The following is a 17738-nucleotide window of genomic DNA, read 5'->3' on the forward strand; positions in this document are numbered from 1 at the left end:
TGCCCTGAAGTGACACGCAGTCTCCGGCCTCAGGAAGGGCCTGGTCCAGAGCTGGCAGGTGGGCCAGACCCGTCAACAGGTGACCTTGACATGCACTGGGAGAGGGGCCCGGACGGCAGCGGTGGCGCCCGGCAAGGTCCCACGGCCTCCGTGTCCTTCCGGGAGCTCCCCCGGCTGGGAGCCTCGAGTGGGTCACTTCCTAATCTGGGCTTTGGATTCACTCGCTGGTCAAAATGCGACACTTAGGACAAACGCGTGGTTCTGGTGTGTGCACAGGCTCTGTGTGAAGAGGTGACCAGCGAACCCCGCTCCCGTCCGGTGATGATGACCTGGTCCCGTCTCTCGTGTGAATCAGGTCCGCCGCTACCTCGTGTCAGAACTTTGATAGGATCCAAGTAGCGTGATGGTAGGAGTCGGTACCCGAGCAGAAGGACAGACGGACAGAGCCCTGGCCCCGGCCCGAGGGCCGCAGGTGTGCAGTGCATCTGTGTGGGTTTGCGGGGTGCTTCCGGGGCACCGTGAGCTGTCCTGCAAGCTGTCCACACGAGAGATTGCACAGAGCCACGCAGGCCGGCGAGTCCAGCACCTTCCAGGCGTCCTTGCTGGGATGGAGCAAGCCCCGGGTCCCCGCGGTCGCTGGGCGCTGAGCCAGGCCCCTCCCGGGCATCAGGGGGAGTCGAGACCTGATCGCTCAGGGAAGCATCTGCGGAGGGCAGCACGGGCGGTAGGTGGTGCGCCTCCCCGGCGGGGAGGGACCGGGACCCCACTGGGTCCGCGCCCCCAAAGCCCCGGGGCCCCACAGGCCCCACCCTGCCCCCTTGTCTCACACTGGGGTGTCCGAGGAGGTCCCCGGGGCAGCGGAGTGAGCGCCCCACGCCAGGCACTGCCCGGCCTCCACGCCAGCTGTCGTCACTCCACGTCCCTTGTGAGCCAGCACCACCCCTGGCAGAGCTCGGCTGCCACCCCGGGAGGTCCAGCTCTGGAACCCTGACCTCTCGCCTGGCATCCCCTGTGCACGCGGCTGGGGGCCCGTGGGGGCCCATGCAGCCTGAGATGACCTCAGGGCAGCGTGGGTGTGGGGAGCGCCGCGAGCTTTCCCCAGGCGCACGTGGCGTGCTCCATCCCCGAAGTCACTGTACCTGCAGAGCGAGGTGGGGACTAGGACTCTCCTGCTTTGCAGGTGGCAAACCTGAGGTCGAGGTGGCCAGCACGCGTTAGACACCCGCCGTGGCGGGGGCGGGGGTGGGGACACCCACAAGTGGAGGAGACCTCCCGGGGCAGGGCTCCCACTCCTCATTACTAGATGGGGACGCTGGTGCTGGGAAGCAGGTAAGGCTTGCTCAAGGGCCTGCGGGAAAGGCGCGGGCAGTCGGCAGAGGAGCCGTCTGGGACCAAGGCCCGGTCTCCTGGCCCAGGGATTGGCGTCCTGCGGACCTCCGAGTCTGGCCGCCACGGCTTGTTTAACCTTCTGGCTGAGCGTCGCCTGGGGTGTGAGGGTCTCGCCAGCGCCGCGGGGACTTTCTGCCTGGCTGGGGGCATGTCCCGTAGCCCTTAGGCCTGGGGAGCCCGCGTGCCACGGCGCTGGCCACTGAATCCTCGCTCCATCGCTGCTCGGGAAGTCGGGGCCTGGCTGCCGTGCTCCGTCCCGCCCCAGCCCTCTGGCCCCAAGCGCGGCAGGGGCTCCAGGCCGCCCCCGCTGGGAGACGCCGCCCAGACGCGCTGGGCTCCAGCCGTGGGCTCCTCTCCCCGAGGCCGGCGTGGCGGGTGCACGGGGCCGGGTGGGGGGCTCCAGAGCGGCGGCCCTCGGAAGGAGGCGGCCCGGTGACCCCTCGGTGCCGTTGATGTATGCACCGTCGGCTGGGCATCCCCGGAGGCTGCCGGAGGTCAGGGTCAACCCCGGGGCCTGCGTGGCCTCAGCCGCTCAGCCAGGGGCCTGCCAGCAACACCTGGGGTCCCCGGGATGGATCGCCTCCCCAGGCCGGTGCCTCCCGCCCCACCCGCCGCCCGGCCTGTGGACTGTGGCTGCAGGCCCACGGCCCTGAGAGCTGGTCCCTTACGCCTCCCTGTGAGTGAGCCAAGCGGCGGGGGACCCCCTGGCACGCACGTGTCCTCACTGGTCCTGTGCTGCGGAGCTCTCTTCCCGCCTCGACGGCTCGCTCCCCATCAGGCCCTCGGGCTCCCGCCGAGCCCCGATGATGCGTGCACAGGCCCCCGCGCCCTGCCCTCTGTGCCCGCGGCCGTCCAGCCCGCCCCACGACGGCTCCATGCACCTGCCGCCATGTGGGATGGGTTGGGCGGCTGGAAGCTCACGGGACAACTGTCTGGGTAACGTGCAGGACCTCAAGGCCTGCGCCTGGCGTGCCTGTGTCAGTCCTGGGTTCTTCTGACCTTCCCAACTTGGGCTTTCCTGTTGTCCCTCGTCACACGACCACACCCCTACCCTTCAGTCTCTGTTTTCTGGAATGAGCATGGCATGCTATAAATAAGCCCATGTGCCGGTAAGAGCTCAAAAAAAAAAAAAAAAAAAAGGCTTGTTGAATAAGTGACTACTTGAATGACTCATCTCGCAGGCCCACCCAGAGCCCTGCACAGAGCAGGTGTTGAGGAAGCGAGGGCGGGATGATGGGGTTTAGAGAGGGGGAGACCACAGGCCTGCCATTTCCTAGCTGCCGGGACCTTCGCCCGACTATTCAACCTCTCTCGGCCTCCATTTCCCCACCTGTAAAATGGGATCAGCGCAGCACTCGCCTCAGCATTGCTGCAGGACGGAATGCGATGATGCGCGTGAAGCGCCTGGTACAACAGGCACCTAGTAAGCGGCAGCTGTGACCGCCCCTAATCAGCGCGCCCTGGTCTGTGATGCGGTTGTTTAAGGGCCTCGTTAATAAGGTGCGGCACCCATGGGCATCCTCTCGCTCTGCTCAGGCCTGACGACGAGGCCACACGCACCCGCTGGGGAATAGGGTAGAAGCGAGTTCCGGGAAGCCCTCTAGTTCCTCGGCTCTGTGCCCAGGTCTCTCTCCCCACGCCCAGGCCCCCCGTTACAGGTGGCCTCCTGACCCCGCCTCGCCCCCAGCACTCTCTTTCCAGCATGCCCTGGTGCCGAAGACCCCGTCCTGCCCCTTCCATCACTCAGCTCCCCAGCCCTAGATCGGAACGCCCCTTTCCTGGAAGTTTCTCCTGATTCTCCCCAAGCTTTCCCTCTCCTTCCCTGGCCCTGACCGGCCAGGCCCTCTCCTGGTGATCCCTTAGGATGATCCCTTCGCACAAAGGTCTTGGGTGGGAAAACGTCAGCTTTTCTCAAGTTACGTTGCAAGTGTAATGAGATTCCAACAAGAAATATTCAAAATATTTAATCACATTTATTGTATCTGGAAGAATAAAAGAAAACATGTTTTAAAATAAGAGTAATTTCTTAAAAGATTTTATTTTGGGATGAAGTCAGTAGTGGAGCGTCTGCCTTCGGCTCAGGCTGTGACCCTGGGGTCCCGGGATCGAGTCCCGCGTCGGGCTCCTTGCAGGGAGCCTGCTTCTCCCTCTGCCTGGGTCTCTGCCTCTCTCTGTGTCACTCATGAATAAATAAATAAAATCTTTTAAAAAAGATGCTTAACTGACTGAGCCACCAGGCGCCCCTGAATTATATCTTAGTAAAGCTGTTACCAAAACATTCCGGGCTCTGTCCCTTACAAGTTGCATCACCGGGATGAGGGACCCTACCTGCCTCTGCCTCAGTTTCCCTAAATGTACTGGCGACTGTGACAGCAGGGGAGCTCGTGAGCTTGTTGTGAGTCAATGAGGGGAATGGCGTAAGGGGTTAGCAGGGTGCTTGATGCACGCGGAGCCCTGCGTGAACAGCATCCACCGGGCTCTTGCACCGTGACAGGTGCACCCGCGTGGCCGCTGTCCTGGGCACGACCCTCGTGACCTCAGGGGTCCTCCAGTGCTGCGAGCCGTGGAGACGCAGAGAAGGCCCGGCCGGAGCGCGCGGGGGTGGGGCAGGGACGGGGCCAGGTGGCCCTGGGCCCGAGCTTGGGTTCTGAACCTCAAGGCCGTCTGGTTTCCTGCGCTTGTGCCCTCGCGTTTGTGCGGATTCTCCTACTGCCCCGACCCTGTTGGCCGCACAGCCCGAGGCCCCGCTTCACCGCCCACCCTCCTCCTTCCAAACTGCTTGTCTCCTGCTTACAGCTATCAGGTGCCCCCGGAGAAAGGCTGCCGAGCCGGGCGGGCGCCCCCCGGGGTGGGCAGCGTCAGGCCTGGGGAGGAAGGCCCCTGGCGGCCCCCTCCTCGCCCAACAGACCTCTCAGCTTGGGCCTTGTCCTACGAGACGTGCGGCCCAGAGAGCCCTGGCTCGCCCTTGCTTCCCAGGCTCGGGCCCGCTGTCCGACCCCCAAGCCCTGAGCCCCCGAGCACGGGGACGCGGCAGTCGTGGCGGCCCCCACCCGCAGGCCTGAGAGCCAGCCGTGCGAGGCAGCGGGCTCGGGGGGCAGGGGCCCGGGAGCGGGGCTGGCCGGGTGGGGGGCGAGGGGGGCGCCCGGCAGCCCTGCGCTCAGCGCCGGCGGCTGCTTGTTTCCCCAGCGCAAGGCCCCGTCCCCACCGAGAGCGGGCGGGGAGCAAAGCCCTGTCTGCCACCCGCAGGCACGTGGCGCCTGTGACACGCCGTGCCAGGGAGGGTGGGCAGGACCGTGACCATTTTACGGACGGGGCCCCGGGGTTGCGAGCCAGCAGCGATGGGCATGACGGTGGGTGGGCAGAGGAGCGTCGCCGCAGCTGGAGCCTGGGCGGCCCCAGGAGCCGAGCACGGGGGGTCGGGGGGGGCCCTGCGGAATCGGCCGCGGCCTCCCGGGTGGGGGGACAGGTGCGGGCCGCAGCCGGAGGCAGGCCGGGGTCTCCCCCAGGGCCGGCAGCGCCGGGAGGTGTCAGCAGCTGCGCCCGGCGCGGCCCAGGGCCCTCCCGCTGCGGCGGCCTGGCCGACTCCTCGGTGCCCTCAGGACCGCACAGTCGCTTTCTCGGGTTTTACGCGTGTTTGGAAGGAAGCTGTGCTCAGGGGCTCCCCGTTCCTTCGGGCCGCAGGGCTCGCGGGCGGTGCGGCAGGCCCAGTGAGAGGCGCCCCCCGGCGCCCACCCGCCCGGACCTCCGGGGCCGCCCCGCTCACGTCCGGCCGTCCGGCCCGCCGCGGTGCCCTGGGGTCCTGGGCAGGGCCCCCGCCTGCGCCCTACGCGTTTGTCTCCACGATGCACTTGAGGAACATGGTGTCATCCTTCACGTAGGCGTGCTTGGGCGACTGCAGCCGGCTGAGGGGGAAGAAGAGCGGGCAGCCGCTGGCCACGTTGGTCTCGCTCTGCGGCCGCTGGAAGGACGCGGAGCTCAGGTCGGGCCGGAAGGCGTCGATGGCGTGCTCGCGGTTGTTCTGGTCGAGCAGCATGAAGGTGACCTGGCGGCGGGGGCGGAGGGGTCAGGCCGTGCCCCGGGGACACCGCGCCGCCCTTGCCCCGCGTGGACGCGGAGTCCAAGACGCAAGGTCCGGAGCACGCTGGGCCGGGCAAGGCCCCCGGGGCGGGAGCGCATGGTCCCGAGCCGCGGTGGGGGCTGCCCTGGGAGTAGGGGTGGGGGCTTTGAGCCCGGGGCACGGGAATCCCGAGCCACCATCACTCTGGGGTCAGGATGGGGCCGCGCGGCACGAGGGGGCCCCACCCACACCCCCTGTGCCCCTTCCCGCTCTGGACCGTGAGGCTGCTCCTGGGACAAGGCACAGGGACAAGGACAGGCGGGTCTTCCACCCAGGGGGTCAGTTGATGCCCTGAGCCTGCACGTGGACCCCAGACACGGGTGGTCCTGCGCCACACGAACCCCTTCCCTGGCTCGTGTCACTAAACTCCGGCTGCCGACCACGGGGGTCCTCTCGCAGCTGTCGCGCTTCGCGAGGCTCAGAAGGTGACGGGAACCAAGACGCTCCAGCCTCGCCTCTCACTGTAGTGAGACCCTGCGGCGGCGCTTTAAGACCTGGGGACTCCTATCCCGACCCCTGTGGCAGCCCCCCTGCCCCCCTGCTCCCCCACGGCCTGGTTCTGGAGCACCCCCTTCCTTCCCCACTCGCCGTGCGGGGAACGCCTCAGCCCGGCTCCTCTCCTGTCCTTCTAAATAGGTTTTTCTAAAGAAGATCTTTATTTATTCCTGAGACACACAGAGAGAGGCAGAGACCCAGGCAGAGGGAGAAGCAGGCCCCCTGCGGGGAGCCCGACGCGGGACTCGATCCCGGGACCCCGGGGTCATGCCCTGAGCTGGAGGCAGACTCCCGCCGAGCCCCCCAGGCGCCCCTTCTAAATAACACTTTGTAACTTGGAGCAGTTCTGGGTCAAGGCACGCGTGGATGGAAGCTGCAGCGATTCCCCGCGCGGCCTCCCCGCACCTGGAGCCGCCCTGACACGGTGCAGCCGCCCAACGTCTGGGGTCCACTCCGGCCTCCCCCGGGGCCGTGCACTCCCTCCCTGGGCTGGAGGACCCCCGATGATGCCCGCCCAGGGGCGCGGTACAGAGGGGGTCGCTGCCCTACACTCCTGAGCGCTGCCCGAACTCACCCTCGAGCCTGATCTTTCACCGGCTCCACAGCCGCACCTGCCCCCGAATGGCCCACGGCTGGGATCACGCAGCCCGTCCGCGCCCCGTCAGGCCGGCCCCTTCACGCAGGATCGCCTTTACGGGTCCTCAGGGCCCGACGGGGCCGCGCCGTGTGAACGCCCTGCCGCCAGCACCCGCCCCCCGCCCCCCGACGGCACTGTGGCCACCTGCACGTTCGGGCAGCTACCCGCGACGCTGCCGGGAACACCTGTGTGCCGCCTCTGAAAACCAAAATTTTTGACTCATTGGCCACATCCCAGGGGGTGCAGTGGGGTCGTGCGGGAGCACGTTTCACGGGGTACGAAACCACCAGATGGGCTTCCGAGTTGCGTCCCGCCCAGCCGCGATGGAGGGTCCTGGTGGCTCCCCGTCCCCGGCCGCACCTGCTGCGGCCAGCGTCCCGGGCTGACAGGCGTGCCCTGCCCTGGGCTCCTTCCGGTTGAGAATGCCGCCACTTGAGGCTAGCCCCACAGCACCTCCTCCAGGAAGTACTCCGTATTCACCCCCATGGGGGTCGGGGCTCCAGGCCGTCGGGGGCGCCGGGCCAGCACTTTAGCCCCCCCAGTCCCTGACAGCCCCGGGTGCGAGGGGTGCGCTCAGGCTCTGGCTTTATACGAGGTGAAACTGAAAATGCAGACGGGACCAGGACCCAGGCTCCCCATCCCCCGCCCAGCCCGTACCTTGTTCCGAAAAGGCCAGGGCAGCAGAGCGTCGTACTCCCCTCTCATGATCACGATGAAGAGCGACAGGTGGGTCCTCTTCCCCGTCCCGTCCCCATTCAGGTAGAGCCGCAGGCACAGCTTGTAGCCGTACTTGGCCGTGTAGAAAGCTGAGGGGCGGAGGGCTCGGTCAGCACGGGCAGGCCCACGGGCAGTGGCTCCAAACTGAGGCGCCCCACTCCAAACTAGCGCGGCGAGGAGGACCCGGCTCCGGGAGGTGACCTCGCCCAGCCGTCGCCTAGCTGTTGCTCAGCCGTCACCCAGACAGCCGCCCGGAGGTGACAGGCGCGCCCCCGAGGACTGGATGCTGAAGCTGCGGGCCCTGGCACCACGCTTCTGATTTTGCCCACCCGTGTTTTGCAGAGGGGAAGCCCAGCCCCGTGGCCGGACACGCCGGGCGCTTGCGGCAGAGACAGAAGCAGGGCCCGGGCCCACCTCACGACACCGACTTCGTTCCGCTGCCCTAGGCCAGGTGCTCAGCCCCCAGACGCTGGGGAGCCTGGGGCAGCTCCCGGGTCTGGCCGCCACCCCGGGTGGGCGCCCCGGGGGATGAATCATCCCTGATGATCGCCCAGAGGGGCCTGGGCTCTCCGTGGGCAGCAGAAGGGGCCGTTGGAGGGTGCGCACCCGCGGCTGTCACCGCCAAGGCCCTCGGGGCCGGGGAGCAGGCGGGAAGAGGTGCAGGAAGAACAGGAAGGCAGAGACGGGGCGGCTCTGAGGCAGCGGCTGGCTTGGGGAACGCCCGTGTTAACCCGGCCTGGGGGTCGCGGGTGGGTCCAAGTCGCTGACGACCGGGAAGGCGTGGAGCCGGGCCCCGTGCCAGGTCGCTCACACCTGCCTGCAAAATCCTCCTGATGGGCCACCTGCCTCAGATGCGCACACGCAGGGTGACAGTGAGAGTGTTGTGCAAATCCACTCGCTGTTACGTAGATGGAGCCCCCTGATTAGCAGAAACTTCTCCTGGGGCGCTCAGCGGTCGAGCACCTGCCTTCGCTCAGGTCGTGATCCCGGGGTCCGGGGGTCGAGCCCGTGTCGGGCGCCCTGCTCAGCGGGGCGTCTGCTTCTCCCTCTCCCTCTGCCCCTGCTTGTGCTCACTGCCTCTCAAATAAATAAAGTCTTAAAAAAAAAAAAACCCAAGGGGCGCCCGGGTGGCTCAGCGGTGGAGCACCTGCCTTCGGCTCAGGGCGTGACCCCAGGGTCCTGGGATCGAGTCCCACATCGGGGTCCCCTGCAGGGAGCCTGCCTCTCCCTCTGCCTGTGTCTCTGCCTCTCTCTGTGTCTCTCATGAATAAATAAAATCGTTAAAAAAAAAAACCCCAAGAACGAAATAAGAGAAACATCTGCTGAGTGTTCTCCGCGGGCGCGGCGCCGGGTGAGGAAGCACCTGCGAGCTGCTCACCGCCTACGACGCCGTTCGGCTTCCTCTGCGCTGGCCTCGCTCCCCGGCCCTGCGGACGGGGTCCTGCGCTGGCCCTGCGGCAGGTCCCCGCGCCCCTCACGCCGAGCAGCTCTGGCTCGGGCACCCTCTCCGTCGCGGCCGGGAGCCCCGTGAGGTCAGTAACAACCTCATGCCACCTGGCGGAAGCGGGCGGCTAGGGACTCGAGGGGGGCCCGCGCCACTCTCCCCGCCCCGGGGCTCCGTGTGGCTGGGGGGCCCGCCGCCTGCGCCCCGGGGTTTAGATGGCCCCGCTGGACCCTGCACGGCGGTCACCGGCTCGCTGCCGTCCCTGCTTGCTTCCCGGAAGCCTGCCCCCGCACCCCTGCACCCCAACACCACCCTGACCCCCACCCCCACCCCCGTGAGTCTGCGCCCGGGGGAGCAGCGGGTACCTGGTGAGAAGAGGCTGACGGTCCTGCCGCAGGCAGACTCGTGGCAGCGCCTGGTGACGTTGGTGATCTTCCACAGGAACGTGCCATCGAAGGAGGCCTCTTCCGTGAGGCGCAGGCTCTGCTCCAGCTTGCCCAGGGCCTGGTCTTTCTGGGCCAGCGTCTGCTGCAGCTCCGCCACCTGCGCCAAGGAAGCCCAGTCACTAGGGAGCCAGGGGCTCGGGGGGGGGGGGGGTGGCACGGGGTGGGCTCGGGGGGGTGCACGGCTGGGGGCTACATGGAGGGGATGGGTGACAGGGAGCGTGGGCGGGGATGGGGGGCACGGTGAGGCACGAGGTGGGCACGGGGGGGACATGGAGGGGATGGGGGATGGGGCGTGGGCAGGGACGGGGGCATAGATGGGGGACATGGAGGGGATGGAGGACACGGGGCATGGGTGGGGACGAGGGCATGGGGGGACACGGGGGTACAGCACAGACGGGGGGACATTGGAGAGGATGGGGGAGGGGGTAACGGGGTAATGGGGGGCACAGGGGGCGGGAGAGCACAAGGTGGGCACAGGGGCCACGGAAAGCCTCCCCCAGGCACACATAGTGGCCTTGTGCTGTCCCCCGGCCTCTGTCCCCGCTCCGTCCTCCGTGGCCCCCACCCTACCCCACGGCCCACACAGCCGTCCCCTGGGAGCCTCCCCCCTCCACCCCAGGGGCCGTGGGACACAGCCTGTGCCCTTTCCACAGGGGCTCCCCCGAGGAGGGCTGGCTGGGCTCACTGCTCAGGTACCAGAGCCAGGAAGGTTCTGGATGCACTCAACACACGGCTGCTGCCCTGGGGGGCCCACCGCGACCTGAGGCAATGGTCACATAGACAAACGCTCAAACCGGGGCCCGCTTCTCTGCCAGGTGCCCCCACTGACATTTGAGAAAAACACGGACTTGTTCTCAGGGAAGGCAGGAATGGAAGTGAGCGTCCTGAAAGGAAACAGAGTCCCTAATTCTCGGCTGAGCAAGCCGGAGTCCTGAGAGGGGACGTGACCCATCCAGGCCTGCATAGCAAAGCCGTGGGGAGCTGGAACTAAATCCAGGCCTGAGCCTGCGTGAGACACTGATGGAACGTTGCTGGACAGGAAAAGGGAAAAAAGGAGCACTCTTGGCACGGATACTGGTTATATCACGACAAGTACGAGCTCTGGAGCAAGGGAGGGCACAGCCCTCTGGTCAGAGGGGTCATGTCGGGGACTTAGGGTGGGACCACCGAGGCCGCTGAGCTTCAAGGAGGAAGTCCTCGGGGACTGTTGGTCTCTGAAGGCCTGTGCAGGGCCCAGGGGGCAGGTTCGCGCAGGGGGCCTGCAGTGCAGGGCCGGGAACAAGGCACCGACTACACCGAGGGGCCGATTTTAGTTTAGTATAAGGAAGAACTTTCTCATAGTGAAAAACGCCCAGCGGTGGAGAGATGTGCTCTGGAAGGGAGCAGCCTGTCCCCGTAGAGATTCAGGCAAGGGATTGAGGCGCACGGGCTGCTGGGTTGGCCCTGGCCCTGCCTGTGAGTCAGCGCCCTTCCTAGGGGGTCCTGGGCCCCAGGAGAGGGCCTATTTGTAGGGCAGGGCGGGTGGTGGTGGGGTCGGGGAGGAGTCTGTCTGGTTGGGGAGGACACTGCAGGGAGGCTGCCTGCGCTCCCGACACCAACCGGGTGGTGGGGCCTCTGAACCCACTGGGCAGGGCCTTGACCTCGGCTGCGGGGTCCTTAAGCCCACCGGGCAGGGCCTGAGCTGGGCCATGGGGTCCTTAAGCCCACCGGGCTGGGCCTTGACCTGGGCTGCGGGGTCTCTAAGCCCACCAGGCAGGGCCTGAGCTGGGCCGCGGGGTCTCTAAGCCCACCGGGCAGGGTCTTGACCTGGGCCGCGGGGTCTCTAAGCCCACCGGGCAGGGCCTTGAGCTGGGCTGCAGGGTCTCTAAGCCCACCAGGAAGGGCCTTGAGCTGGGCCGCGGGGTCTCTAAGCCCACCGGGCAGGGCCTTGAGCTGGGCTGTGGGGTCTCTAAGCCCATTGGGCAGGGTCTTGAGCTGGGCCGCGGGGTCTCTAAACCCACCAGGAAGGGCCTTGACCTGGGCCGCGGGGTCTCTAAGCCCACCGGGCAGGGCCTTGACCTGGGCTGCGGGGTCTCTAAGCCCACCGGGCAGGGCCTGAGTTGGGCCACATTGTCTCTAAGCCCACCGGGCAGGGTCTTGAGCTGGGCCACGGGGTCTCTAAGCCCACCGGGCAGGGCCTTGAGCTGGGCCGCGGGGTCTCTAAGCCCACCAGGAAGGGCCTTGACCTGGGCTGCAGGGTCTCTAAGCCCACAGGCAGGGCCTGAGTTGGGCCGCGGGGTCTCTAAGCCCACCGGGCAGGGCCTTGAGCTGGGCTGTGGGGTCTCCGAGCCTACTGGGCAGGGCCTTGAGGTGACCGTGGGGTCTCTAAGCCCACCCGGCAGGGCCTGAGCTGGGCCGCGGGGTCTCTAAGCCCACCGGGCAGGGTCTTGAGCTGGGCCGCGGGGTCTCTAAGCCCACCAGGAAGGGCCTTGACCTGGGCCGCGGGGTCTCTAAGCCCACCGGGCAGGGCCTTGACCTGGGCCGCGGGGTCTCTAAGCCCACAGGCAGGGCCTGAGTTGGGCCACATTGTCTCTAAGCCCACCGGGCAGGGTCTTGAGCTGGGCCGTGGGGTCTCTAAGCCCACCGGGCAGGGCCTTGAGCTGGGCCGCGGGGTCTCTAAGCCCACCAGGAAGGGCCTTGACCTGGGCCGCGGAAGGGCCTTGACCTGGGCCGCGGGGTCTCTAAGCCCACCGGGCAGGGCCTGAGCTGGGCCGCGGGGTCTCTAAGCCCACCGGGCAGGGCCTTGAGCTGGGCTGTGGGGTCTCTAAGCCCATCGGGCAGGGTCTTGAGCTGGGCCGCGGGGTCTCTAAGCCCACCGGGCAGGGCCTTGAGCTGGGCCGCGGGGTCTCTAAGCCCACCAGGAAGGGCCTTGACCTGGGCTGCAGGGTCTCTAAGCCCACAGGCAGGGCCTGAGTTGGGCCGCGGGGTCTCTAAGCCCACCGGGCAGGGCCTTGAGCTGGGCTGTGGGGTCTCCGAGCCTACTGGGCAGGGCCTTGAGGTGACCGTGGGGCCTCTGAGCCCACCTGGCAGGGCCTTGAGCCGGGCCGCGGACCCCCGAGCCCACTGCGCAGGGCCGGGGCTCCCAGCTCACCTGCTGTTCCAGGCTCAGGATGTGCTCGCGGTCCAGCTGGCTCTGGTGGATGGAGGCGGCCAGGGCCAGGTGGGAGGCCTCCACCTCCTTGTTGAGGACGGCCACGATGTTCTCGAACACGCGCAGCTTCTCCTGCAGCTCAGCCAGGGGCTTCTCCTTTGTGAGGCGCTGCAGGGTGTGCTCGTCCTGGCTGTCGGAGCGGGGCGCCCGGTAGCAGTCCACCTCCAGGTCCCCAGCCACCTCCACGGCCGCCTGCAGCTGCAGGTCCGACAGGTTCCGCTCCAGGGCCAGGGCCGCGCCCCCGGGGCCACGTGGGGCCATCCACGGCGTCACGCATCCCAGCAGCAGGTTGAGGTGGGTGGTCTGCGAGGCGACCTCGTGCTCCTGCATCAGCCTGGGGCTGCCCTGCGGAGGGGGGGGGCTCAGGGTCCTGCTGCCCCAGGGCTCCCGGGAAAGTCAGGTCCCCCCACCCAGCAGGAGAGAGGAAGAGGGCGCTGGTGAGGGCCCTGGCATCACACACACCCGGCCCACACGCCTCCTGCCCACTGGAGCATCCGCGGCGCCCCAGCTGTGTGCAGGGGTGAATCAGGACCACGTGGCGGGGGGTGGTGTGGTGAGTGACTTGGGGCTGGGGGAGACATTACTAGAACGTCCCTGAGCACAGAGAGGATTCGCTAGTGGGATCTGTTGAACTGACAGGTCAGTAATGTTAGGGACACCCAGCGGCTCAGCCTGACCCGGAGGGAAAACCTGGGACGGAGCGAGGACACTGAGCCCATTCAAGCCCACTCCGAGCGGGGACGCCCCAAGCCTACCTTGTAGGGGCAGCCCACTCCAGCAAACGGGCAGCCGACCTCAGCCTCAGCCACCTCAGGCGGCTCCTGGAAGCGACAAGTGTGTCACCACATGTTAAGGGGTCCCAGCGGCCACCCGGCTCTCCTGCAAAGCCCAGGACCCAGCAGGGCGCCAGCGGGTGGCCCTGAGGAGGCACATGCTGTTCTGTCCACCGGGGACTCCTTCAAACCCCGACCCAGGCCTCTGCTGCCGTCCTGCTGGCAGCACTGCCCCCTCCTGTCGGGACTGGTCCACCCAGCTTGACAGTCGTCCCCACTGCTCTGGGCGCCTGTGAAGGTCACAGTAGCATTTCCAGCGTGGGGGGCAGTGACCACTGCGGGGACGACGCTGGGTACACGCTGGCTGCTTGAGTGATCACCTCCCCTCTCCGGTAGTCCGGGCCTCTCCCCGTCTCCCCCTCCCGCAGCCCCGGGGCCTGTCCCCGTCCCCCCCTTCCTGCAGCCCCAGGGCCTGTCCCCATCTACCCCCTCCCCCTGTCCTGGGCTTCAAGCACAGCCTGTCCCCAACGAGGCACAGGACCCAGACATCCCGCTGAGGCGGGGGCGGGGGTGGCCTTGGCGGAGCCAGGATGGGAGCTGCAGCCTCTCCCAGTAGGTGGGGGGCATGGGGACGGCGGGGTCCCCAAGGCTGGCGCGGCCCTGGGCCCTGGGGGCCCAACCAGGGTGTGCTTTTGCCCAAAGCGGGAGTCGAAGGAGGGATAAGGAGGCGGGAGCCGGGCACCGAGGGCTGGGAGTGCGTAGACCCCGCGGGTGGAGGGGTGGGGCGCGTGGTCGGGGCGCTGGGGCCCGCTGCTGCGGTCTCTGCGGGGCAGACCCAGAGCCCAGGAGGGCGCTGCCCGGGGGACTGGGGATGAGCAGGGGGGCGGTGGCCGGTCCCACGGACTTGGGGGCGCTCCGGGGGCCTCGGCGGCCAGCCAGGCTGCCCCAGGCCTCCTCAGGGCAGCACACGCTCCTGGGGGAGCCGCGGGGCGTGGGGGACGCTGCCTGTAGGAGCGCCAGGCCCGTTCCAGTCACTTGACATGCAAACTGTTGGGTCCTCGGAGACTTACTAACCTCTCCCTGCCTCGGTTTCCTTATCTGCAAAATGGGGATGAGGATGACACTGCCCTGTCTCCGCGCAGGTCATCTGCTGGGACTCCCACCCCCGAACGTGACTGTGTTTGGAGGCGGGGTCTTCACGGAGGTAATGAGGTCAGAGTGAGGGCAGGATGACACGCCGGGGAGGGCAGCGTCTAAACGCCGGGCCGGGTTGGACAGACCCGCCTCCCTCAGCCCCCAGGGCGGCGAGAACGGGCGCTGTGTGGCTGAGGCCGCGCGGCCTGCGGGCTTCTGCGCGGGGAGTGCAGCCGCGTGGGCCCCGGGCGGCCGTGGGGCCGGTGTGCACGGCGTGGGGAGCACGGCCCGCGGCCTCGGTGCTCGGGGCAGGCTGTTCCTGCTGCCCTCGGGTCTGCTGCCTTCCCCTCCTCCCCGGGCTGGCGCGCACTGCCTCTCATTTAACCCCTGCATCTCGCCCTCTTTTAAAACAAGACTTATGTATCTGCTTGAGAGAGAACACGCGGGTGGGGAGGGACAGCGCGGGGAGGATCCTGAAGCGGACCCCTCCCGGAGCGTACAGCCCCACGTGGGGCTCCATCCAGGACCTGAGGTCATGACCCCAGCTGGAATCAGGGGTCGCAGGCTCCACCGAGGAGCCACCCAGGCGCCGCCCGCACCTCTTGGACCCCTAGTGACTGGCCCGGTAAGACCCTTTGGGCCTGGGCTTCCTCGGGCAGGTGGGGGCGTCCTGAAGGTGCGCGTGTACCTGGGCCGCGGCGCCTGGCGTGTGTCCCCACAGGGTCCCCGCAGGACCTCGGGAGGCGGCGGGCCGGACCAGCTTCCTGTCCGTCCGGGGAAGCCCGGGCCGTGGCGGCCGTGAGCTCACGTGGGCCTGAGGCCGCGGAGCCCCGGGCTGGGCCTCTGTCCAGTTAGAGCCCTGCCGGCCCTGCTGCCCCCACCCCCGCCCCCCAGCACCGTGGCCGCGGCCCTCTCGCCCCGGAGGAGGCTGCGGCTGAGCCTCGGCTTCTGCCTCAGTGGGGAGCCGAAGGCCGGGGCGGCTCAGGGCAGCGCCGAGGAAGGCAGCGGCCGAGTCCATGGCCCGGGTCCTCCCGCCCAAGGGGAGTCCTCGCCTTAACCAGAGGTGGCCCCCCCGAAAGGGTGGGGACGAGGCGCAGGCGGGGAATGGGCTGGGGCTGCGGAGGGAGGATGGGCGCCTGTCCGGGCCTGGTGCGTGTCTCGAGCCGCAATCGTCCCCGCGCGAGGGCCCCCGCCCCCCCCCCCCCCCCCCCGCCCCACCGCCTGCAAGAAATGACGTTCACAGTGGAATTGCCTCTGCGGAGGAAACAGAAAGATCCCAGCCCACGAGCACCCTGCTCCTCCTGGCTGCGCCCCAGGGGCCCGCGGGCCGCTCCCCCCGCCCTTTGGGGTGGCGCCGCAGGTGCGTCGGGAGCCCCCAGGGCGCTGCGGCCTCTGAGCAGTGAGCGCCACGAGGTGCGGGGCACAGGGACCCGCCACTGCCCGCAGCAGAGGGCCGGCCACACGGCGGCTCTGGGGCTCGGCACCCCGGGGTGCGGCCGGGCCCTTCACGCGGGCGGGGGCTGGTGGGGTGCACCAGTCTACGCGGCCCGGCCTCCTCCCGGCTGCCGCCTGTTGCCCCTTTGGCAGCTTCTGCTCCCGCGTCCTGCGGGAGGCCCGGCCTGGGTCCTGGTCCACACCCGTCTTGCCCTTTCCCGTGTTCCCGTCGCACTTGGTGGAGTCCACACGGCCTGCGTGACCCAAACCCGCATCGGACACTTGGGGTCACCCGAGGTGCCCGCAGCCTGGAGGCAGGGGTCACGACCCAGGTTTGCCTCCCGCTGTGATGGGACCTTGGTCCACGCGCACCTGCTCCCCGGGCCTCAGTATGTCACCTGCACGCTGGGAGACGTGGGCTATCGCCCCACCCGTGACACCGCACGTCACAGGGCCGTGAAGCTACTGAGGCAACTGGCGAGGCCAGAAGGGCCCGGGGTCATCCGCAGGCATCACGCTTCCAGGGACACCGGTACACGGGGCGCACGGCTGTCACCAACAAGGGAGACTGGGACGGGGCCCAGAGGAACACGGGCGGCGTCCTTCCACGGAGGCAGGCCTGCTTCGAGGGGCGGCGGGCGGCGGGCCGACGGAAACCCGGAGGGAAACACACGTGGGCGCCGTACAAACTGGACACGGAGCGAGAGTCGGGCGCCCTGGGCGGAGGAGGTCACAGGCCCGCGCCCAGCGTAAGTCACGGCATCACGTGCCAGCCGCGGGCTTCTCCAGGGCCGCCCGAGGCCAGAGAGCGGGAGAAGCCGTCCTCTCCCCAGGCTCGCCGGGACACAGACCTGAACGCTTTTCCCAGACACCCGCTGCTCCTTATTTCGCTGTCACATCCTTGGGCAGGTTGGGGTGGGCCGTGGCGGGTCGTGGCGGGTCGTGGGAGGCTGTGGCAGGTGGTGGCAGGTGGTGGCAGGCCGGAACGGGCCGCTAACCAGGTCGCAGTGACCCTTTAACCTCTGGGCCTTGCGTTAGCGCCGAGCCCACGGCTGGAGCACTTGTGGGACAGACACTAGGCCGATGCGGTCAGAGGACGAGGACCCCCTAAGAAGCACCTGGCCTGGGTGCTGTTCACAGGCTGGGCGCCGGGTTACCTCGGCCGGTCCCTGGCCACCCTGCACCCCATTTCCCAGGCTCTCCTGCACCCACAGACTTCAGAACGACCACTGCGCAGAGCATTGACTTCTCATCAGCGGCTTTCCTTTGGTCAAAGCCCCCAAGTTCCCTTCGGGGTCAGGAGGCAGAGAAGCTTCTGGTCTTCCCAGTCTGTGGCTCTGTGCAGGTGGAGACCAGTGCGTGAGCCTCACCCCGGGCCGGGAAGCCGGGGCGGGAGGTCTGCAGCTGCCGGCGCCCCAGAGGCCCCCGTAGGCGGCAGCACCCAGGCCCCCCGAAGCCCATCGGCGTCCATCATCCTCCCATCGGAGGCCCCTGTGCCCTGCACGACCCCGGAGCCCCCAGAGCCCGCGGGGTGGGGGCAGCAGGAGGGGGCGGGTGCCAGGCTCCCCCCTTAGAGCACGGGTTCTGGTCTCGGTTCACAGGATGAAGACTTAAAGCCACTGGATTACGGCATCGAAAGGTCTCTCACCTCTAAGACCGGAGATTCGTACAATGAACACGTATTGATTTTGTTAAAGAGGAAGAAACACGACAAAGTGGAAACGGTCCCGGAGCGCTGGAGCGGGCAGGGGCCCCGGGAGGTGGCGGCGGCCTCCCTGGGCAGGGGCCGTCCGGGCCGCGGGTGCTGACCCCTCCCGCTGGGCTCCCGGGCCCGAGACGCCCGCCGGCAGCCTGGGCCTCGCACGGGCTCTGACCTGGCGCAGGCCCGAGGGCTCCGCGGGCTCACCCTTCCTCCCGTGGGGGCCTGCAGGGGACGGGCTGCTGAGACGGGGGTCCCTCCCC

At 68.2% G+C, this 17738-nt stretch overlaps 1 protein-coding gene and 2 long non-coding RNA genes across 5 annotated transcripts in view; 2 read left to right on the forward strand and 1 right to left on the reverse strand.

Moving 5' to 3' along the window:
• LOC144322759 (uncharacterized) overlaps positions 1-7691 on the forward strand; it is a 10033-nt gene extending 2342 nt beyond the window's left edge. Inside the window, exons 2-3 of the long non-coding RNA XR_013388407.1 lie at positions 5268-7364; positions 7524-7691. This is a non-coding gene — a long non-coding RNA (uncharacterized LOC144322759). The remainder of the gene's footprint in view (positions 1-5267; positions 7365-7523) is intronic.
• Positions 1-8877, forward strand: part of LOC144322760 (uncharacterized) — a 17992-nt gene extending 9115 nt beyond the window's left edge. The window contains exon 4 of the long non-coding RNA XR_013388410.1: positions 7698-8877. This is a non-coding gene — a long non-coding RNA (uncharacterized LOC144322760). The remainder of the gene's footprint in view (positions 1-7697) is intronic.
• The window catches only part of TRAF1 (TNF receptor associated factor 1), a 21025-nt gene continuing 6629 nt past the window's right edge, over positions 3343-17738 (reverse strand). For 2 of the 3 annotated variants that reach the window (XM_077913125.1, XM_077913126.1), the window contains exons 5-9: positions 13191-13256; positions 12376-12780; positions 9165-9342; positions 7296-7444; positions 3343-5431 (exon numbers count right to left, since the gene is read on the reverse strand). In XM_077913125.1, coding sequence (XP_077769251.1) covers positions 5213-5431; positions 7296-7444; positions 9165-9342; positions 12376-12780; positions 13191-13256 — 1017 coding nt within the window. In that variant the 3' untranslated portion in view covers positions 3343-5212. Of the gene's footprint in view, positions 5432-6575; positions 7445-9164; positions 9343-12375; positions 12781-13190; positions 13257-17738 lie in introns of all 3 variants that reach the window. The other variant, XR_013388403.1, reaches the window with a different exon arrangement.

Source organism: Canis aureus, chromosome 10 (assembly GCF_053574225.1).
Source record: "Canis aureus isolate CA01 chromosome 10, VMU_Caureus_v.1.0, whole genome shotgun sequence".
In the NCBI taxonomy this organism is placed as follows: domain Eukaryota; kingdom Metazoa; phylum Chordata; class Mammalia; order Carnivora; family Canidae; genus Canis; species Canis aureus.